The sequence below is a fragment of the Theropithecus gelada genome, chromosome 12 (genome assembly GCF_003255815.1).
Source record: "Theropithecus gelada isolate Dixy chromosome 12, Tgel_1.0, whole genome shotgun sequence".
In the NCBI taxonomy this organism is placed as follows: Eukaryota; Metazoa; Chordata; class Mammalia; order Primates; family Cercopithecidae; genus Theropithecus; species Theropithecus gelada.
In genome coordinates this window covers 28,382,360-28,406,752 of record NC_037680.1, presented here as the reverse complement: position 1 = coordinate 28,406,752, position 24,393 = coordinate 28,382,360, and the positions used below count along the sequence as shown (strand labels likewise).

General features: G+C 38.3%; 1 protein-coding gene across 3 annotated transcripts in view; it reads right to left on the bottom strand.

Moving 5' to 3' along the window:
• The window catches only part of LYPD6B (LY6/PLAUR domain containing 6B), a 198,083-nt gene that overhangs the window by 3,815 nt on the left and 169,875 nt on the right, over positions 1–24,393 (bottom strand). For all 3 annotated transcript variants that reach the window (XM_025404752.1, XM_025404750.1, XM_025404751.1), the window contains 2 exons: positions 6,105–6,256; positions 2,776–2,874 (listed from right to left, as the gene is read on the bottom strand). In XM_025404752.1, the coding sequence (XP_025260537.1) occupies positions 2,776–2,874; positions 6,105–6,219 (214 nt within the window). In that variant the 5' untranslated portion in view covers positions 6,220–6,256. The remainder of the gene's footprint in view (positions 1–2,775; positions 2,875–6,104; positions 6,257–24,393) is intronic.

Sequence of the window (24,393 nt, the reverse complement as noted above, 5' to 3'; positions counted from 1 at the left end):
CATGAATGTTTTAGCGCCATCCCCTTAGTGCTGTTCTTGTGATAGGGAGTTCTCATGAGATCTGCTTGTCTAAAACTGTGTAGCAGCTCCCCGCTCTCTTTCTTGCTCCTACAACCACCATGTGAGATGCCTCATTCCCCCTTTGCTTTCTGCCATGATTGTAAGTTTCCTGAGCCCTCCCCAGAAGCCAAGAAGATGCCAGCATCAGGCTTCCTGTACAGCCTATGGAACCGTAAGCCAATTAAAGCTCTTTTCTTTATAAATGACCCAGTCTCAGATGTTTCTTTATAGCAATGCAAGAACAGACTAATACAGTGATATAATGTAGAGTGCCCTACAAGAGTAGCTGACTTCCAGATTCAAAAGGAAAGGGAGCCGCTAAAAGTTCTGGAGAAGACATTTCAATTTCTATTCCAAACAAAGAAGAATCGAAAACTGGTAGCTGCATGTGTTCATACAGAATGGCACATATGCTAAGGCAGCCCTAAAAAGTCAGCATAAAAGCCAGGGTAAATAAAACAAGAAATGTCATTCTTGTCATATCCTGTTACACAGAGAACTTCTTTTAACAACCCCGACAGACCACAGAAGTGAAGCTGTAAAGTGAAAAGGAAACCTGAGATGACAAAGAACAATAGCTGTAGGCCTATTTGCCCCCAGAAATGGTTGACTATCACTCCCTGAAATGACAGAGTGAAAAGTAAGAAGTTACACCCTCAATTAGAATTCCAGGTGGTTAGTGTCTTTGGGACCTGCCTGGCCTATAGTCAAGAATGGTCCTGTCGTGCCATGCTGGAATGCAGGGCCATTCCGTATTGAGCCCATTAAGAGTCAGCCTCTCAGGTGGATGCAGCAGAGCTGACTCTCTTCCACCCTTCCCATCTCTGATGTTTTCTTGGTGATGGAAAGCTGCAGCTTCTCCTTTGGTTCAGCCATGTTTCAACAGAGAAGAAATCCTAAAACCCAGAAACAGCCACACATAATCTTTGCCTGCATGCTAAAATGGCTTTGGTTAACTAATGACAAATTGGAGCATTATGCACAGACCTAGTAGGAACAGTGTTTTGGTACAATTCAAAACAATAGCATGATCCATGAAGATAAGGCCTAATAGGCTGGACATTAGTGCCGCAGTTTACTACTGTTCTAACCCTTGCTGCCCAGTTTTCAAGGCAACTTAAAGCAAATTGTTAAAGGATGATACTCTCTGAAACAAAGTAGTAAAGGGAAGCATCAACAAACCTTGAAAACTTTGAAGTAAAGATAAATTTCTGCTGAAAATATAGAAATAAATCCCCAAATATATACAATAACGCATGCACATACACTCATAAGCACACACACAACTTAAGGACGGTCCCTTGACAGAAATGTAAAAGAACCCCAAGAAAAACATATTTTGGTAATTAATTATTCTTGAAAATAAATAAGAAAAAACACTGTCCATATGGATGTCACAGCCATTTGTGCTAATTTATGGCATAAGATTCTCAGGCATAGTAGAGGTCTCCAGTGTGTAGTATTTATTGACTCCACACATTGGTTTTAACTGGAAGAGATAAGGCTATGCCACTGCTATAAATAATGTGGTATTGGAATTTCCAAAAGATTCCTGGTAACAGGAGACCAAAACTAGTTATCTCCAATTCCATAGGAGTTTGTTTTTCTTGGCCTTTTATATCTGAAAAACCTAAAACACAGTACATTCTAAAATCTGAACAACCCAATCTCCTCATAAGTAGGGTTTTAACATCTCAATTCATCCATCAGCACATTCTGTCTGCTTTACTTCCAAGTTCATATGCATTCAATCATTCACCTCCCCACCTCCTCTGCTCCTACCAACCTAGTCCAAATTCTCATCTTCTGTCTGAAGACAAGAGTCGTCATTTGGTGTTCCCTTCTACTCTTGTCCCCAACCCTCCATTCTCCACACAGCAGCCAGAGCAATATTTTGGAACACAACTGCTGTGTACTCCCTAGCTTAAAACTCCCTACCGCCTTCTTATCACCTTTACAATAAAATCCAAACCATCAGAAAAAAGAAGCTCTTGCATGTCCTGGCCCTTGCTTCCCTCTCAGATCCTTCCTCCATTTCCCACTAAGCCTCTGCAGCCAGTCTCCTTCCTGTTCATTGAAGAGGCCAACTATCAACCTTGAAAACTCTGCATTTGCAATTCCCTCTTCCCGGTATGTTCTTCCTACAGATCTCCACATGGCAGCTTGCTGTGGTCACTCAGGTCTTAGTTCTAAGGTACAGTTCTCAGAGAAGATTTCCCTGACTATCTAATCAGAGACTTTCATTCATTCTGTCAGCAAATATTTACTGAGAAAACATGGGCCAGGCACTGGATTAGGCACTGGGATATATCAGTAAACTAAACAAACTAAAAAGATACTTGAAAGTTTGTTAAATGAATGAATGAGTTTCCCAAATATCAATGTATCTAAAGAGTACAGAAATCATCCTTTGTTTTGAGATGGTAAGTTTGACTTTTCTAGACGTATAATCAGGTATTTCTGAAATTCTGAGAATGACTTAATCAATATTGTGGTCTATGTGTTCTCCCTGGTAAATAACATTTAAGAAATTCTTTCTTAAGGTACTCAACTTCAATTTGAGGCTTTGACACCAGTTTCCAAGAACTCTCAATATAGTCTGATGTTCGGATAGTCTCAGAAAAAAATACATCTGATTCCTAAAGAACATCATCAAATCAGAAGAGATTCAAAAGAAATGAGATCACAGAAGTCTTCCAAACTCAGCACACTTACTTTGTGGACACCATTTGTCTTCTGCCCATCTATTGCAGTTATAATTATCCCCTGCATTTTCACAAGTAAAGCACTTGAAGCTATTTGGAAATGGTGTAGCTTTAAAGAAAAAAGCAAAGTGAAACAGTAAGTTACAAAAGACAAAAATTTCAAACATCAAATATGGCACAAAATTAGCAACTTTAACAGATGAAACAAAACTTACAAGCTTTCATCCTTAAAATTTCTGTTTCTAGAGAGCTAGATTTACCCATCAGGCTTTTGGGGACTTTTCTTTATTCCCTTTTATTTAAATGTCTTCTAAGAATTGCCACTATAGAGTAATGAAAGTGGTCCCACAGCTACTTTGAAAGATGCATAGTATTGTTCTATTATCATTTATAATTTGGGAATAAGTAGGGGCTGAGGGGGTGAATGAGGGTGGGAAAGATATTGGAACACATGTGTCATCCCTGAAAAGAACTGGAGTCAGATTAACCTGAGTTTGAATTCTGTTCTTCCCACAGATTAGTTGTGTGATTTTTAAAATTCTAAGCTATAATAATATTTATATTAATAATGAAGATGCTCATGACTTGCAGAAGTATAATGATTAAATGGGGGGTTGCAAGCAAATACCTTGTAGTCTCTAGCACATCAGATCATGCTGGTTTCTGTCCATATGCACTTCCAATACAGCTACATTTAACCTCAAACAAGTAATCTCATCTGATAATATGCCAATTATCACAACATTAGACCTTGGCCAGGAATATAACATTTAATATGAGGATGATAGTAATTCTTAAGCCCTTATAATTAGACTAGTTTGTTATGGAAAGAAGGATTTCTAAGTTGCTGGCAGTCTGAACTGAGAGCAACTTGTCTTTACGCCTTTTTCTTTTTTTTTTTTTTTGCCTTCTAGTATCTTGTAACTTTAGTGACCAAGAAGAAAAAACTAAAATAATTTGACATTTCTGTATAGACAAGGTATAGGACCCTGTGTACAACTTTCAATTCTCCCATTTTTGTAAGACAATGACACTGTTTCATCCTCTTTGTTCTATTAGTAAGACAGTAACCATCCTAGTAATATAACTAGAAGTTGGGGTGAAAATCAGAAAGCAGTGGGAATTTCAGATAAAGGGGAGGATATGTATGGTAGCATAAAACAAGAACAAAATATCAAAAGCTAAAGTTTGGAGGACAAGAAGTTAAATACTGAGGATATATTTCGGTTTTGCCTATGTTTGAAAGTGTATTAGGTAAATAAATAAATAATGACATCCATTTTCACCAATTAAATCAGTACAGTTAAAAAATACTAATATTCAATGCTGGTAGCTAAATGGTTAAAGTATAAATTGGCACAACCTTTTTGATTTAGTAATTCCAATTCCAGGAAATCTATTCTAAGGTCATTAGCCAACTGAAGAGAAAGTGCATTTAAAAAGATAATCACTGAAGAATTATTTAACATTTAGGTTGCTTGTGATTTATTTTTCTTTCTGATATAAAGTGTGGGGGAATAGTGAAATAAGCTACAGACCAGCCTTATGATTTTTTTTGTTAATGTAGAAGACATTAAACTATCTTCAAAGACATTGGGAAATATTCAAAATATGTATAAAGACAGGAAAAACTGTGTAAAACTAAATTTGTACCATCTCAGTATATCACATATGTAAATACACATACATAGAAAAAACACTGGAAGGAAAATATTCCAAAAGAAAAACTCCTTTGAATCTTGAGGTTACAAATAAATTTTATTTTCTTCTATATGTTTTCTGTCTCTGGAATTTTCTATAATGAACATGTATTACTTTTTCTTTTTTAAAATTATTTTTTTCTCATCATAAAATTGTACTAAGCTTAAAAATTTCAAAATTTGTAAAGAAGTTAGGGTCTATGAAAATGATGTCTGTGCCATGTCTTTCAGTTATCAGTATATAATTATTACCAATTTAGGAATGTATAATGGTAGTTCAAGGTGTATATGTGTAGTATATGTATGTATATGTACATGTGTAGTATACATGTGTATATATGCACACACACAGAGATAACCATTCCAAATAATAAAACACAAAGTAAAGAACAGTAATGATATAGATCTCATTTAGGAGTAGTATAAGAAGAGGGGGTTCTCACACCTGACCATGTATCAACAGTATCAGGAGAGCTTCTTAAAAAAGAAAAGCAGGGAAAAAAAGAAATAAATACATTCTGCATCTCACCCCTTTGACTATTAAATCTCTGGAGAAGTGATTAGGGATATGCAGTTAAAAATCCTTTCATAATGATTCTGATACTCTTCCAGGCATGGGAACTACAGGCACTCACATGTATACCAAATAATTTTTTATTTATAAGAATCACTCTTTAATAAAGTACATCAAAGAAGTTTTACTTGTCTAAAAAGAAAGGAGGGTTAATGACATATGTATACAAACACGTATCTATACATATGTATGTAAAATGTATTAACATATATGTCCTGTAGATGATATACACTAATATTTGCCTATCTTTAAACTATTAGTGGGAAAGTTGAGTCTTATGTAACCTTTGCTAATGGTGATTATGCGTGGTAGTAATGAAAATCCAGGTGATATTTCCTTCCAAATTTCAAACAAATAAATCTGTTTTCAAAATCCTTAATGGCCATTTGAAAAAAATTAATAGATCATTTATGCAGAAACATTCAACAGCCAATTTCCTTCTCCAGGGAAGACACAAAGAACAATGAATTTCCTCTACTAGGCCATGATTAGGAATGGTGTTTCAGAAGTGTGTGTGTGTGCGAGTTCTTTTTTTTTTGAGATGGAGTCTCTTTCTGTTGCCCAGGCTGGAGTGCAGTGGCGCGATCTCGGCTCACTGCAAGCTCTGCCTCCCGGGTTCACACCATTCTCCTGCCTCAGCCTCCCATGTAGCTGGGACTACAGGCGCCCGCCACCGCGCCCGGCTAATTTTTTGTATTTTTTAGTAGAGATGGGGTTTCACCGTGTTAGCCAGGATGGTCTTGATCTCCTGACCTCGTGACCCGCCTGCCTTGGCCTCCCAAAGTGCTGGGATTACAGGCGTCAGCCACAGCGCCTGGCCCCAAAAGTGTTTTTTAAAATAAGAATGCTATTAAAACTTCAGCAGGAAGCCAGACCATTTTAAGAAATGGAGAAACTTTCACTTACCATACGCTTACCCATAGAAGTAATGGAGACTTTCTGTTTTATTCTAGGGATAAACCAAATGTTCTGGGAAAGACGAAGTTACAATAAATGGAAAAGGGGGCTTCATATGAACACTCTGACCCACAGCCACGAACTAGGATGGCAACCACCACTACTTACGGTCGAGAGGAGGCCTCACATTATAGAAGTTGATGTTCTTGGCAAATGCCCAGCTTTCTGAGAAGATAACGATCTGGACAACAGCTATAGCGAGAGCGTGACAGAGGAGCAGCATGCTGACCTTGTGTGCTGGGCGGTCCAAACTCTTCTATCTACGGTGAAAAGACACACTGGTTCAGTTTCTTTATATTTTACACATCAGTGGGTGTTTGTTTTGCTTCTGTTTGGAAAGCTCCATTATTCAAATATATCCAACCATCTAACCTGTTCTGTAGGGCCAGGACCTGTGAGTAAATTGCATTGTTTTTGATCAGATGAAAGGTGAGTAATGACCTCCTTCTACTGGTCAGGCCTCTGCACTAGCCAGGTAGGCTTTAGCAGCACACACGATGGCCTTTTGAGTTCAGAAAGGACAAGCAGGCAGAGCTGGCCCGGCTGCACCCCATTCCCTCAGTGCCTGCGGCTAGCTAGTTTCCTCTGTGCTGAATCACCGGATTTCTTAAATCAACCGTGGTTCTGAGGCATGTTGAGCCAAAGTCACTGGACCACCTATCTGTCAGTTCTATTCCTTCAACATTTACATTTGATAAATTTTGCAACTCTTTCAAAACCTGGAAGAAACAATAAAAGTGGGAGCAGTGAGAAGGACGGCAGGGGAAAGGACAAGGAGTCTGAGAAATAAAATCTCTGCTAGATCTCAGAGCACACTGATAGTAAGAAGAGAGACAAGAGTCGCTGTGAACTGCCAGCCCCTCCTGTTTCTGTCACCCTGGGCACAAGAAGCTGCCAGGAGGTTCTAGAGGAAACAGAATAAAAGTTGTCTGAAAAACTGACAACCATATAATGTTAGTCCTGGTCCACAAATACTACTCACCGTGTTTACAGACTTTAAGTAGGCAGGGGAAAATCCCAACAAAATGACAGACATGTACATAGCACTGAGTAAAAGCTATGACATCTTATGCCCCCTGGCTCTGCTGCCCCAGAGGCAGACCTGGTAGCAAGAACATTTATAATGTCACCACTGACAGGTTTCCTTTGACAAGGGGGAGGTGTGGGCAGCAGAAAAAGTATGTTAACTGGGAACCCAAAGACTTTGGTTCAGGTGCTGGCTCTGCTATTTATTAGCTGCCTGACCTTGGGCAAGCTCTTTAAACTCTATTAACCTTAATTTCCTCATCTGTGAAGTGGCTTAATAATACCTACACTGCCCACATATGTAGGTAAATGTGAGCATCAAATGTAGGTTCAGAAGGGATCACATATAGGATTGTGTACATAAAAGAACTCATCATAAAAGTTCTGTGAAAATACTGGAATACTAGAGTTCAATAATATTGGCTGAACTCCTTTTTGCTGAATCAACCGGTTTCAATGGGTTTAGGGAATTTTTCAAAGGAAAAAGTTCGATCTCTGCATATACAAGCATAATCCTTCACATGCACATTTTGTTTGAAGCCAGAGCAATAATGTATAGATTCTATGAATTTTCTTCTCTCTCTTATTGTGGGTATACTGATTTTGCATGTGTCGCTAATAAGGCCTGCCTATGGGGATGGAACTACGTTATTAGACAATATGTAGCCACAACATCCTATCATCCTTATTGATGGTGTTTGCCACTAATAGAACTGAGTTGCTAAGAAAGTACTCAGAATTATAAAACAACAACAACAACAACTTGTGTGAGTATGTTTCAAAAAACAATAGCGAGACTTTCTACCTGCATTATAGCTCATGTACATAATCATACCTAGTGATATATAAAAATATATATAAATCTTTCCTGGTTCATTTTAGAAACCAAGATTGGCCTTTCAGTTATTGGATTTCTAAATTCTATTCTTATGCTCTTTCTGAAGAAATGGACAGTTAGCAAAAAATATTATCCCTTACAGTCAAGTGGTTGTACCGATACAGATTCTGCTTCTCCTATTTATTTCTCTGGATTGGTCTATTCCATAGTCATTATTGTACCCTTCTTTATACCAGTGGAGACCCTTTGAGTGGGGGAAACTAATTAATCCCTTTTTCACAGTCTCAGAATGACTGTTCCAGTAGCAATCCTCAAGTGTTCTTATAATATGGAGAGAAGGCCTAAGATATAGGTTTCAGCGTCGTGTTGTCTATATTCAAATCTCTTTTTCACCACTAAGCAACTATGGGACCTTGGACAACTTGCTGAATTTCCAAGACTTGGCTTCCTCATCTCTAGAACAAGCATAGGATAGTACTTACCTCATAGTTTTGAACCGAGGACTGAACGACCCAGTGCATAGGAAGCGAAGCACATAGTTCGCATGCACTGAGTCATTGAGCTGAGCACATGTGCTGAGTGCATGGTTAAAGCTCTATTTATTGAGCACTTTCTACTCAACAGTAAAGAGCATTGGCTCAAATACCTGCAATCAAAACTGCTATTTGGTGCAAGCTCCTTAACTTCCCTGTACCAAAAATTTTGCATTTATAAAATGGGAGTAATAATACCCACTTCATAGGGTTGTGGGAATTAAATTAATGCCTGTAAAGTACTTAGTTACGTGCGTGGAATTTTACTAATTTTTACTAAGTAAGCACTTACTATTATGAACAAATCCCCAGTTTGGTATCACAAGTAAAAAGTTTGGTTTTCCTCATGTAATCTCAGTGTGAGACAAAAGCCCACTCATTCATTCAACATGTTGTTATTGATACCTAATAAATAACAAGTTATTGTTATCACTGACTCCCCAACAAGGTCTTGACTCTAATGCAAATTGCATTTTAGAGGGAGAAGACAGGCAATACATGTGGGCAAAACATAATTTCAGATAGTCATAAGTTTCATGAAAGAAACACAATAAGGCGAGACAATAGTGAAGAGAAGGTGCTACTTTACACAGACAATGGACCCAGTGTGTCTCTCTGAGTAGGTGACATTCGAACAGGTAAATTAAATGATGGGAAAGAATCAGCCAAGTAAAGAATCAAGGGAAAAGTAACGAAGGTCCTAAGATGGGAGGAAGCTTGCCTCATGGGGGGAACTCAAAAAAAGCAGCCAGTGTGGCTGGAACATGAAGAAGTAGGGGACTGGACAGTCAGGGAGTCGGCAGGGCCAGATCACACAGATGCTTACTTGCCATGGCAAGAATTTTGAGTCTAGCAAAATCAAAAAATTGTTTAATTTAGACCATCTAATCGTGAAAAATGCAAAGAATGCTTTTTCTCTATCAAGTAGTTAGTCCCAGATTCCTAGCCTTATCTCTAGTTCCTGAAACAAAGGGATACAAACGATAGTGAACATAGAGGAATATGGAATTCAGATACACTGCAAAAGTCTCTCTAAGAATAAATGACAGACAACTTAAAAACAACTGATTGAAAACAAACACAAGGGTTAGGCTTCTTTCTGGTTTTTCTATCCTTCGAAATAGCACCGTAGGAACCCTAGCTTCATTATCATTGTATAAGTGAGGAAACTGTGGTTTGGCGGCAACATATGTAATGATCCCAACACACTTCTCAGAACATAGTATCCTCTCAAAACACTTCCACATAGCACAGCCTAGCCTGCTAAACTTGAAAGCTAATGAGAAGTATACCAAAAAAAATTGCTTCCATATAGACAAAATGTATTTTCATTTCCATTTTTAACTAAAACAGCATAGACTTATTCTATCAAAATTCTGCAAAACTGCCAAAGTTTTGCCTGTCAAGTGAGGAAAGTACTAAATAAAAATGTCTTCTATTTCCAGAGCATGTTTTCTAATCTCTTACCATCTACTGCTTCTTCCTGAGGACTTACATCTATCTCTATCTATTCTTCAGTGTGTAGGTTTGTGTTAACATGACTGTTTTATTTTTCACAACTCAAACACATTAGGATAATGAAAAAGTAAATGACTAACTCTAGTAGCTGACAGTTGTTTTACATTTAGAATCATTTCACAGAGACTCTGAACTAAAAATTATCTGCCGAGACTTTGCTGAGTAGGCTTTCATTGCAGCCTTTGTGGCAGAACAAGGTCACAAGAGAGCTTATATTTTGCTCCAGAGGCGGAGAAATCTTTCATATGGATTAGATTAAGTCATTCAGGTTATTTTCTCCAAAGCCATCACATAGAGCAGTGTTACTTCTTCATACGCGAAGAGAGGTGGCCTAGGAGCGTCTTCAGGTTATTTGCAAAACCATGTGTCTTCACATGTTTTCCCTCTGGGTGGAGTATCTCAAAGGAATCCACATACCTGATTGTAGAGACCCACATAATGGTTAAGAGCAACTTCTTGCTGTTTCAGAATATGGCTATAATAATTTGGCTTCCTGTGACTTAGACATGTTCATATTTTGACACTAAGAGAGAAAGTTCCACATATATATTAGGTATCTGGTCCACTTTGTGAACTCAAGGGTAGCTCAAAACGTTTTTCCCAACACAGAGCTTATTACCTTCATCCATCTTTCCCACATAGTAGGCCTGGTCAGAAATCCCTCACCGATGGTACTGATCTTTCCTGTGCTTTATGAGTCCTCCCTTTGGAAGATACATTAATACTTGCTCCAGAATGCAGAGTGCTTCCTTGCCAGAAGGAAGGGATTTCTGCAAGGCATATATATAGGGATACAGCAGGGATGGGCGACTCTCAGGCTTCCAGAGAATTGCAGGTAGCCAGATTTGTAAATTTAGGAAGCCCCACCTGAGACTTTGGCCTATTACTGACCAGAATCAAGGACTTACCTGGCACTTGGTCCAGAAGCATGACTATTTCCCAAGTTTGAGCCTGGATAATCATCTCATCCAACATGTGGCATTTTACACTTCCAGGGAAAAGACAGAAAGTTGATGGGGTCTTCAGGAAGCAGCACATCTTTGACATCATAAACTCTTTTGAGGTAGGAAAATGACCCACCTTTTTTTGTTATATTCCCCAGGCCATGCTCAGTGCATGCTAGATACTCAGCAAATACTTTATGGAATAGAGCCAACCTCATTAGCTATGACCTATAAAGACTGCCTTAGTTAGTAAGCAAGACAAAAGTGGTGGGCTGTTTAGAATTGGCAGGGTGTCCAAAGATGATAAAGAAATGATGAAAGGTGATTTGAAAAAGAAGAGACTAAACAAAGGTGGCAAATGCTGGCATTTCTTGCACAATTGCTAAAAATGAGTCAGCAAGCACAAGGCCAACTTCAGCTGCCAATAAAATAAATGAAATAGATAATGTAAGGGGAACAGCTCTACTAAGTCCAACATGCCTGTCAACACTCACATTCACACCTTCCTGCAAGCACCACTTATCTCACAGTAAGACACTTTAATGACAATCTTTAACAGGCCTGGCTTCCCTTGTAAAAAGAATAGAAGGCAAAGTGGAAATTCAAACTGAAAGCTGAAATTTTACTCAGAAAGAGTGGAAAAGACAAAAAGACTCTTCTTCCAAAGGGAAATTAGCCAGAAAAGTTTACCATTTACAACAAGGGTTGTGCTACTTGCTTCTGGCTGTTAGGCCAGGTTGGCAACTGGAGACATGCTGTTTCCCATTAAATTTAGGAAGAACACTGGTGGGGCTTAGTCAAGACCAGGTGCTCACTCCCTTCCTTGCAGGGGAACTGAGGCTTCAGTTCCTAACCTTACCTGGGCGTTGGGAACCTAGTTCCTACAGCTTCAATTTCTCTTTGCCAATAGGTTCTCTATTTCTGGTACATGGAGGGTTGTTTTCCCCCACAAGTTTAAATATGAATTATTTTAATTTTAATATATTTAATCTAGCATTCTATGTGCCTGAAGCAGAACAGGAGAGAGAAGTTGAGCTTACAATCAACCCCATCATCTCAATCTGATGATATTAGCTCTCTATCGAGCACAAGACTTTACTCTTGGATAACAACATTCAATAGGGAAAAATAAAATCATGATTCAGGCTTAGCCTTCATTATAGCTTGTCTGAATCTTGAAAGTAGTGCAATTAAAAGTCATGCATTTGTACCAGGTACCATACTGAGCACACTGTCCCTGTGTACTCAAAAATTATTGGGACCAAAAGTCAATATGAGCCACTGGTAAGATGTGACTGACGAGAATTAATACAATCATCTTTGAGAGGAGGAATAACAATGAGCTTTAGGTTCAGAAATACCTAGAAGAAAATTCTGGTTCTACATTTACCAACCAGGTGACCACAGAGTTAAGAAATATTGTGCCCATTTGCCAGTAAGAAAAGTGAGTCTTAGAGTCACGCAGGAAACTTCTAAGTTGTGGTGTGGATTGAGCACAATTACATAAGTAAAATACATTTCACTTAGGTGGGGTTCAAGAAATCTTAGGCGCCTGCTTCCCCCATTTCTCCCTCCTTCACCCTTGCTTTAGACATTATTAGCAGCATAATAGAAATCAGATCAAGTGGCATAAATGTTCAGCTTCACTGCATACTGGCTGGAGTAAACCTGGTCAATAGGATTGAGTTCTGTGCACTGATTTCTTAAGAAGATTTAGAAATTCTCTCTATTGCAACCAAGGGAAAGTTGGAATGAATGACTGCCAAGGTCCCTTCCACTTCTAATATTCTATACTTTTTATGGAAAGAGATTAATGAAGAATTCTAGTTATTCCATACAGTCATAAATGTAATATAGCAGTCCCATCACATTTCAGATTCCTGCTGTACTGCTTTAAATAATCTAAACTTACAAAAAATCTCATCAAGCACAGGATCATAAACCCAGAGAAACAAGTAACGCATTTTTTAAGTTTAAAGGTGTACATTTTGCAATGCCAAAAACAGAGCTTTTTCTACTACATGCAACCTGATCAAAGAGAATGTCTAAAGCAGCACCAATGTTAAAATAATTTCATTATGCAAATCAATTTTAAATCTAATTATGAATTAATCCATGGCCCATAAGTGTATAATTTGGGTGGAGAAACAGTCTAATCAATTTTAAAGACATCTTTTTAAATGTGATTCAAATTTTAAGAAAAAGCTAAAAGACTCTTCTAAGGTAACAGCTCTTCAGCTACGTTTCTGTCACAGACAGGATTTTATACCTTTTTGGAGAAGCCTTTCATGACATTAGAAAGGCAACATGGTAAGAGGTCCACATAGACAAAATTTAAGAGCAGCCAGGCATGGTGGCTCATGCCTGTAATCCCAGCACTTTGGGAGGCCGAGGTGGGCAAATCACAAGGTCAAGAGTTCAAAACCAGCCTGACCAATATGGTGAAACCCCGTCTTTACTAAAAAAATACAAAAATTAGCTTGGCGTGGTGGCACGTGCCTATAATCCCAGCTACTCAGGAGGCTGAGACAGGAGAATCACTTGAACCTGGGAAGTGGAGGTTGCAGTGAGCCGAGGTCATGCCACTGCACTCTAGGCTGGGTGACAGAGTAAGACTCTATCTCAAGAAAAAAAAAAATAAACAAACAAACAAACAAAAACTTAGATGTTTAGGAATTAGAAACTCCCTTAAAAAGAGTCAAGACTGGCTTGTCATGTTTTATGCAACTATTTGGACAAATGGTAGGAACCTAATAAGAATGCGTTGGTCAAATTTGAGAGTCTCCTTCACACGGGTGGAATAATTTTTACCCTGTTTGCTTCCATAAATGATTTTTGAGAGGCTTATGCCAAGTCATGTATGCATTAAAGCTCTTACAATACTGAATAAAAGCCATATTGGATGAGAGGATAGTAAAGATCCTAATCCCTTCTAGGAACAAAGCACTCGGCTGTGGGTTTCTCTTTGCTCTGCACTTCCTAGAAGCCAGGGGAGACATGGGACACACTGATTCTCATTATTTGAGAAAAGATAACTCTTCCTGATACTTAATTCTCTAATTAATGAGTCATACCATTACAATATAGGGGGCACCAAACAACATATGAATAATGTCTGAAATTTGTTTTGAGGACCTCCAGATGCATTCGTCATTTGGCCATTTATTTATTTATTTATTTATTTTTCTTGAGACGGAGTCTCACTCTGTCGTCAGGCTTGAGTGTAGTGGTGCGATCTCGGCTCACTGCAACCTCCACCTCCCGGGTTCAAGCGATTCTCCTGCCTCAGCCTCCTGAGTAGCTGGGTCTACAGGGGTATGCCACCATGCTCAGCTAATTTTTGTATTTTTAGTAGAGAAGGGGTTTCACCATGTTGGCCAGGATGGTCTCGATCTCTTGACCTTGTGATCTGCCTGCCTCGGCCTCCCAGAGTGCTGGGATTACAGGCGTGAGCCACCGTGCCCAGCCTGGCCATTTCTTTGAAAAAGCCAAGGACATAACATTGAAAGGTAATTCTATACAGTTACTTCTGCTATCAGGTATACAAACGAAAGATTTGTTTTTCTTTTCTATGGAAGAGGAGTGTCTTTATACTTGAGAGAAAGATATAGCTGGACAGAAGTTCTGCAGGAGAGCTGCTCTCTTTACTGAATTCATTTCTTTTAATAACCAATCAAAGCTCTCCTAAGAGAAATCGAGGCTGAAATGTCCAGCAGCTGGCTAAAGGTCCATTACTCGACACTGGTTGAGTAGAGGAGTGTATCATGCCACAAATGCAGTCTAATACGTGACACTCAGTTGAGGAAATTTAGCATTCATCGTCACTCAGTGTGTAAGGTGACGGCTAGCGCTTTTTGACTTCATTTAGCCTCAGCTGACATAGAAAAATGATTGTAAAAATAAAGTTTTCATACAGATGTGTTTCTCACTTGAGAAATTTCTCTGTATATGTGTGTTTGGATAGGTGTATATGTGCATACACACATACATACATATATATATTTTATTGAATGAATTCATTGCTTAAGCATGAACTATGTGCCAGATTGCAAAATTGTCCCTAGAACTCTGTTTAAGGGACAGTATTCCCTATCATCTCAGCTGCCTTCAGCACCCACATGGTTAAATGGGAGAGCTGCACAATGCAGAATTGTTACTAGGCATCTGTCCCATCTTTTTACTTCCGTCCCAGGGTTTTATGTCACTGACCATTGTTTATAAAGCCCCCACTCACTCAACTTCATTCTTGAATCTACATCTAGAAATATATTAACCAAGTAAAGAACATGTTTATTGATATCTATCATTTTGAAACAGGAGGGCATTTAAAAATGAACAATAAACTGCATGCTACGGCAAAAGAATATCATGCTGACTTTTGCATAGTCACAAAATCCAGAACAGATTATTCAAAGAACTCTCTGGAAGCTGACAAGCTTATAAAAGCAATCTTAATAAAAAATTTCTGCATTCTGCATATATAACAAAGTTTACAGCGTGTCACTTGCTCCATAAATTGCCACTATTACCACTTGGAGCAGAAGGAACTGTATATAGATAAAGATATATATGTGCATAATTTCATATTCCCAGAGGAAACTGAAAAATTATGTACATTAAATAGTGTTTTAATTGCAACATGAAAAACTAGATTAAATGGTTCATGATATGGTTCATGGTCCCACAAGGGTAAAGTCAAGTGTAAATGCTGACTAGTATAATGGGGAGAAACTGGCCTTTGGAGGCGCTCAGGCCCGGGGGCAAATTCTAGTTCTGTCCAGGATCTACTGCCTCTAGGTGATCACTGGATTGCTCTGAGTCTGTTTCCCTATCAGTAAAATGGAGATATCACATACCTATATTACAGAGAATTTTGTGGAAATTAAAGGAGAATAAAAAATAAGCCCCTACCTATTTCCATTTTTGTCAAATTATTAAATCAATTAGAAAGCTTAATGCAGAGATTTATTGTTCCTCTATGGATGATCATAAAGGCCAATATTATTAAGGCCATACGATAGCTGACAAGATTTAAGACTGAAATTCAATATACATATTTTCAGCTCTCAAATTCTATGATTATCTGAGCACATATAACAGCAGAATGTAAAATTCCTCTGAAGACCAATTTTAAGAAAACTACTCTAGCATACATGTGAGAGCAATATTTAGGCCTCACTGGAGTGTTTCCATTTATCAGCCTTCTAGTAAATCTATATGATTTGCCTATACTCATAAATAACATGCAGTAGTTCTAATAGCATTTGTTTTAAAAAGCAACAGGCTCTGTGCTTTCACTCGTATCATTGTTTTATTGCCTCAAGTGTGTGTCACACTCCCCACCCTGCTTTGAAGGTCCAGTTCAAACACTTTTCATTCACAAAATCTTTCCATGCCTACTCCAGCCCATGAGGTACTCTCTAGCCTGAAGAAAGCTTGGAGTTTGCTTGTGGACACAGACTGTCCTTCCTTGCTTAGCAATGGGTTGGGCAGAGAAGGCCCAGTCCATGTATGGAGACGGGCTGAAGGTCTCTAAGTGAACACAGACCTCATACACTTGCAAATATTGCGAATTTTTAAAAAATGACTTTTCACGTTTTTACCATCATAATTGCCATTTCTATTTTGATTGTTTATTTAAGCGAATAATCTTTTTAAGTTTTGTGACACTCTTTTAACAACACTCTTTTCAGTTACCCACGTGGAGATTATGAGAACTCCATTTTCAGCAACTGAAGGTCTGTTCAACAATGGCCTAGTACATTCGCCGGTGATTCAACACACACTGTGTGGGGCCTGACATACACTACAACCACACCACCTTCCCAAGCTATCCCAGTCGGTGAAAGGGAAATGAACTCTGCTTGGCTTCTCTCTTTGCTTCTCCAGAAACACCCTCTATCCCTCTCCACCCTACACTGTGCTCTGGGAAGCTGAGCTAAAGAACGCTCACACGGTTCCCCTTCCACTGGCTGCTGGTTTGGTTTTGCCAATAGCAGGTGCTGGTAGATTGGAAGATGGAAAGACAGTGAGATTGGGCATTTATTCCCCTGACTCCCTCCCCATCAGGTTATCATCATGTCCCACAGATCCTAGCAGGGGGCCAACTCTGCAGCTCCCATCTCCTGGATTCTGGCAACTGTTTTCTCCTGTCTTCTAGGCCTATAAGACAATACAGTGGAAATGATTTTCTCTGTTGCTAACTCTGGAATCTGTTACTACCCCTAAATCTCGCCCACATCATTGTAAACAGCCCCTTTATTAACTCTCTTAAATAACACCAGGTTGTTTATACCAGGTGGTTTCTGCCATGACCCTGACTGAGCCTTGAATCTTGGCTAGAAACACCAGGAAAAGAGCCACTCTGGACCAAAGCATTATGGCTTGTTTTAGCAGAGGTATTACAGGCAATGTTGCAATGAATAAAGGGTAGCCTCTTTACTATGAAGTGTAAGGGCAATTGTTATGATCTATTAAGTTATAGGAAACCAACAACTAGATTTATGCTACAAACCAATCAGGGTAAGAAGGAAGACATTAGTAAGAAAACGAGAATATTAATGAGCAGTATACCAGAAGATAAATCTAGCTGAAGAATATTTTATAATTTCATACAAATATCACCACCCTCTCAAAAATTTAGCTTTTTCTGCTTCTACCATCACTAAAGCACATCATTAAACAAGCAGAGAGAGATGGGCAAGATTCTCAAACTTTAATAAAAGGGCTCAGAAAGATGGGCACATGTTGGTATGGACATAGCACTGAAGCCCACTGAGGCTATACTATATTCTGGGCTGTACCCTTTTACTGTATTATTATACCTATCAATATCTACAGAGATGTAAGTTTATTTGAATATAATAAATTCACTGAAAACTGGAATCCTCTATTTGTGTGATGATGCTTGGCCCTATAGTTTCCTTTCTAAGATCGAGTATTTCAAGAAATAACACTAGATTCCTACTTGACAAAAGGCTTCTCACTTAAATTAAGAAACTACTCTTGAACTGCTGTCTGCTTATTATTCTGGCGGCCTCTCATGTTCCACAGTCCCAGACCTTTTCACTGCGATAATGTTCTCAGGAGCCTCATGTGTCCAGGAAAGCCCTTTCCTGCACCTTCCAAATTTACTCATACCCCCTTTCTTAATCAATTTTATTTCCTCTTCACCCTCTTCTTCTCCCTGCTACCCTCACTCAAGGTCACCTCAAAGAGAAAAAAACGTTTAAAAAAGAAGTTAAGCTGGAAACGCACACTGAGATCTCATTCGTATTCTGCACTGATTTCCACACCATAAAACTCCTAGAGAAAGTGTTCTTTGATAATGCCTAAAATAGCCCCTTTTAGCTTATGTTTTGAAAAAAGTACACCTTGGATGTACCTTTAAAAGGAGTTGCATATAACAACAGAACTGAAAGAGGCCAAGAAAAAGGATTCATCTAGTTTTTATTCCTTTTTTTATTAATGCAGAGATTCTTCTCACTAAAAGTGCCTAAGAGAGACTGGCCAAAGTACTTGGTGAGGCGGCCATCTGGAAGGTGAGAGGACTGGGGAAGCACCGATGACCCTAATTGTTCACAGTGTATGGGATGTGGAACCCACTGTACCCAATGCCCAGCTCACATCCACTGACGGCAAAGATGACTTCTAGTCCACAGACTCACAAGTCTGGCAACTGTCTTCTGCTGTAGGTAATAATCACTCCAGCAGTGAGCACAGCTCATCACTCCCCCACTTAACACTCCCCCAAAGTCCCCCAAAGATTGCCCATTACAATTTGTACAGGATAGACACTTGGAACATAATCATTGAATAAATGCTTGATTGAGATTGACTTCACCATTCTCTTCAGTTTGCAAACCCCACTCCCCTGGCTCTAAGGCAGATCAATTTCCATTTACCCTTTAGTGTCTGTGTTTGGACAGTGGGCAGTTATTCCTAATTGAGGGCTGAGAGGCCTCAAATGAACACATTCCCTATACCACATGATTCATCTTTAAAGAACTTTCCCATCCGAAACTAATTAATCCTCTCCACATCCCTGTGAGGTAAGAGTGGTGTGATCATCTCCAGGGTATAAGGAAATTGGGGATGAGGAGGTTACAAGCTGTGCCAAGGGTAATTAAGGGTGTCTGCAGGGGAATTAAGTCATGATATACCAATCCCAGGCCATTCCTCCACCTTTCACCATGCTTTGACCGACTGAACATTCTCTGGGTTTTGGTGAAGACATAGACAGAGTCCAGGAGACATGAGCATTTTGGGGAAAAAAAAAAAAAAAAAAAAAAGACTTGCCCCTGCTAAACACTTGAGATGTCTTTCCTACAATAAGTTGGTATTAGAAGTCACTTCTTTGCTAATATCAAAGAAGGTATCCAAGAAAAAAAAAAAAGCCACTTCTCTTAGCTTATTCTCAATAAAAATATGTCATTAGGTAAATTTAATACTGTCTCCCAGAAAGAAGGTTGAGAAAAACACATCTTCATCTGTCTTCCTGGGAAGCACACAGTGAGGTTCACCCTAACATCTTCAGAGGCACAAGCCAGCCCACTGGCAGCCTTGAGGTTCAGGGTTGCTGCCTGTCCAGACCTGTGATCTGCCCGGAGCAGGATGATAGCATAGCCCTCCTTAACACACTTTACCCAGGCCTTGCTTCTCTGCAGCTCCCCCAGAGAATGGCATAAAGCAAATATTTCAGCCATCTCTATCCTAGACCTTTCTCACTTTGATGAAGAAGAACCAGGATTGGTGATTTCCAATTCAACCACCAAAACCGTATCCTTTTTCCTTTGCTGGCTCCCTTCTTCCTCCTGCCTGCCCCAAGCTTCAGGCTTTTATGTTATTACTATTTACTTTCTCATGGTATATTAGGATATAACTAATATATAACTATATAATAGGAGGATGCTATTACTAGTACTTTCATTAGGGACCACATTCACTGTCACACATTTGACTCCCATTTCTCTACTGCCGGTTTCTAAATCACCAGGACTCTCCCTGACCTGAAAAGGCTGCATTGTAAATTATAATTTTCTTCAATTTTTATATAGTATGAGTTGGAGTAGGTAATTTACTATTTCGTTTGGAGAATAACTAGTCCTAATAGTGAAACTCTATAATGTGCCAATAATTAAAACAGTATAGACAGGACTAGCATATGATCAGACAGACAAATGAAACAGAATAGAAGGTCTAGACATAGACTCAAATACATATAAGAATTTGTTGTGTCACAAACATAAACTAGTAAAGTAGGGATATACACTTAAAGAAGTTGAGTTGGGACAACTGAGTGACCAGGAAAAAAATAAGGTTGGATACATACCTCATACTGTACACACAAAAACAAAGCCATAAACATTTCCAAAAAGAATATTTGAACACAGAATAATTTTATTAAGTCATTTTACATTATTTAATTAAGTTTTTAAGGAATTGTTATCTTAAAGGTTTAGAGGGTATATTCTAAAAAGTCCATCCTTACATGTTATTACATATATAGATGCAGTTATGAAGAAAATAATATATCTGGAGTTTGCTCTAAATATTCTCAAAATAGGTGAGAAAATAGACAAAATAAGATTGGCAAAATATTCCTAATTGTTGAGGCTGAATGATGGATAGCTGGGGTCTATGATACTATTTTCTCTATTTGTATATGTTTAAAATTGTTCATGATAAAATGTGTTCTTTTTAGTGCCAGAAGAAAATATAAGTGACTTCCTTGGAGTGGGGAAAGGTCTTTCTAACTATGATTCAAAACATAGAAAGTATAAAATTAAAGTTTGATAAATTCAACTATATTAGACAACTTCTGTATGTATAACAAAAAAATCATAAGCAAAGTTAGAAACAAATAACAACTTGGAGAAAATATTTTCAACTCCGATCATATTTAAAATAATAGATAATCTCACTAGTATGGAAATAGCTACTAGAAATCATAAGAAAATTATCAGAAATCCAATAGAAAAATTGGCAAAGAAAATTAATACACATTTCATAGAAAAATCCATCAAATGGCCCTTAAACATCATGAGAACAGTTGAGCATCTTTTTGAATAGGAGAAATGAAAATTAAAATTATACTTTATAACTTCTAGATTTTGGCCAAGCTGATAGATGAACATGTTTCCTTAACACTCTCCTTTTGAGAAGACCATGGGAAATCATATTTTAATATATTGCTTGGGGGAATACAAACCCTGTGGAGCAATTTGGCAACATTATTGAAATTTCAGATATACTTACCCTTTGCCCCAAAAATCCTACTCTAGTTTTATTCTACAGGTAGACTTGCATACATGTACAACAATGTATTGGCATTATATCATTGTAGCACTGTGTGTAATAGTAAATGTCTGAAAACAACCCAAGTGTCCATTAAAAGGAATACAGATATGTGCACACACACACAGACACACACACACACACATTACCTATTGTGTTATCAATGTTACTTCATGTGTTACCTATTGTGTTAGAGAGGGAACAGCACGAAAAACACTATATGTGTTTACTCATATATGGATAAATATACTCGTAAGAATACTTAGGAAACTAATAAAAGTGATGGCCTACAGGTGGAGAGCCAGGGATAAAACAAATATAGTACAAGGGAACAGAAGTGAGAAAAGGACTTCTCAGAGTATAACTCATTTCATTGTTTTGATTTATAATCCATGTGAATGCATGACTTATTCAAAAATTAAATTAAAACAAAACAATTCAATTGGCTCCATAGTTTATGGTTAAAGCTCAATAGTTCTTTCTAATGGACCAATGACTTGGAAAATTCAAACAGCAGATGGTACAAAATAGCATTTTTGTTTGGCTTTGAAATGCATCATTTGGAGGTGGGTGTAGGGGTACCTGACAATTCACCATCCTAATTACATTTTGCAAATTGCACTGATAATGTCCCCTGAGATCCTGGTAAGAATACATTCACAGTTGTCTGAAATAAAAGCCAATTAAGAATGAAGGTAAGGAAGATCAACAGCCAGGAAGCATTGCCTTGCTTCCCCAATAGGTTTATTTCCATGTATGTATACAGTGTTGTGATGTGCTGGCTATTAGCAGCACTTCTCCCTTACTCTATAGACCAACAGGCATCAACTTTTCTGTCCCCCAGATCTATTTCTATCTTGCCCCTATGCCTAACTTCAGATTCCATGTTTAGAAGGATTTATCTAAACTCTACGTAGAAGATAATTCATTATCCATTTTTAAGATTAAAAGCACGTAATTGCCATAAAAAGTGATCCACATGAGATAATTACTATTTAACATGATGTATACATATATACATGAGATATATATAATGTTGGACAAATCAAAAAATTGTTTTTATACACTCATTAGCTCATACTGTTTTATTGCCCTTGAATAGACAATTTATTTTATGCTTTGTGAAATATTAAAAATAGCTTCATCTCCCACGACTACATTTGAGGTTCTGGGACCCCAGATTTCAGGCTGCTGAGTAGGCAAGAGAAGGAGGCCTGAGAATTCTCACTCTTTAGCCCCTGGTATGAAGTCTTCATAGGAAGAGGGGCTACCATCCACTCCAATAGGAAAGGAAGCAATAGTTTCTTGTACATATATATTAAGGGGGAAATTCCTGTTATTTAGCTTAGTGAAAAAGCTAAATATTTTGCCACACCTGGGCTATTTCTCAGCATTTCAGTTTCCTTACAGGTAGAATCAGTCTTAAAAGTTAGAGTATAACATTGGGCAAGTTACTGAATCTCCCAGTGCCTCAGTTTCCTCATTGCAAAAATGACAGAATAATAGAAAACAATGACCTCAAGTAAGTGAGTTAACTTGTCTCAAGGCACTTAGACTAACGGCAGGAAGAGAGAAAGAACTCCATAAATACTAGCTACCCACATGAGACATCTTAGAGGTAAGTATGTTTAAAACTACCTCTCTGGAGCCAGGTGACCTCCTGAGATGTTAGGAATATATCCTCTGTCACCATTTTCCTTAGACTAATTAGCCATAATACAAATGGAAAATGATTGACTTTCACAACCTCAACTTTACTGGGTGTTGAGTGATTTACATAACACTGTAGCTAGGAGGTCCCAGAACTGCATTCCTTTCTTTGGCAAATTTGTATGTCTTCCTCCAAAGGCAATATTTATTCATCACATCTTGTCTGAGTAATGACTCTGGGCTGGGGTTAGGTGAAGAATGTCAATCCTTTTTCCCACCCTCGGTGCAAGGGCTTAGAACATGGGAGCAGAGGAAGACATCACATTCAGATAAAGTCAGAACCAACCAGCCCATGGCTTGACAAGAGAGTTTAGAAGAGATCCAAGGTAGGGCCTATTTATAAGTGAAAAAACAAGGCCTCCAACTTGCCTCCAGAATCTGACACCGCTGAGTCTCTACTTTGCATCACAGGGGGGATATTAAATTCATGATCTAGAAGTAAATGAGAGAAAATAATGTTTATAATCAGTAGTTTAAATGTGCACTTGTCTCTCTCCTATACTGTCTCTTCACAACATCCAAACAGGTGAGCAAAAGAAACTAGGAATGCTGTACCCAGGAAAAGACAATTTTACAAAAATGCTCCCCCAGTCATTGAATCATAGGGAAGAAAATGGAACCAAACTGTGTCCCTGATGGGAAATGAGAAGAATAACTAATGTTTTCCCAGCTAAAAGTTTGAAAAATATACTTTGCCACATTCAAAATCTTCACCCATTTCTTTCTTTCCTTACACTTTCCTCACCAAAAAGCCACATTTTAATTAATTTCATAAAATAATCCAATTTATACCCTCTAAGGCAAGCTTGTCCAACCCATGGCCCACAGGTCGCATGTAGCCCAGGACGGCTTTGAATGTGGCCAAACACAAATTTGTAAACTTTCTTAAAAATTTTGAGATTTTCTTTTGCAATTTTTTTTTGCAGTTTATCAGCTATCGTTAGTGTTAGTGTATTTTATGTGTGGCCCAAGATAGCTCTTCCTCCAATGTGGCCCACAGAATCCAAAAGACTGGACAAGCCTGCTTTAAGTAACTAAGTACATTTATTCAGTTACTCAACCCATATTTACGGGGCACCTACGATGTGTCAGGCGTCATTTTGTTCATTGACGTTGCCTGAGTTCCTGCTCTCAGGGAATCTTACTTTGCAATATTCTGCTGAAAATGTCTCTTCTGCATTTCCTTTGTTTGGTTTACTGTGATTCTCATCTTCTTCTGTACAATGCCTTTCACATCTAGAAAATTATAATCTTATAACAATTGTATCAAGTAATGAGACCATGACAGAGCAGGCTAAGAAATGATAGCCATTTGGGCATAAATATTTAAATACATGCAATACACTTCATTTAGTGCATTATTCAAATTCTGGGCTTATACAAACATGTTTCTGGAAATTACCAGCTGCTTCCTTTTGTGAGCTCAGTAATTCTCGAAAAACAAGACTCAAAGGACCTACAGGCATACCTCAGAGATATTGTGGGTTTGATTCCAGAGTACTGCAATACAGCAAGTCACACAAATGTTTTAG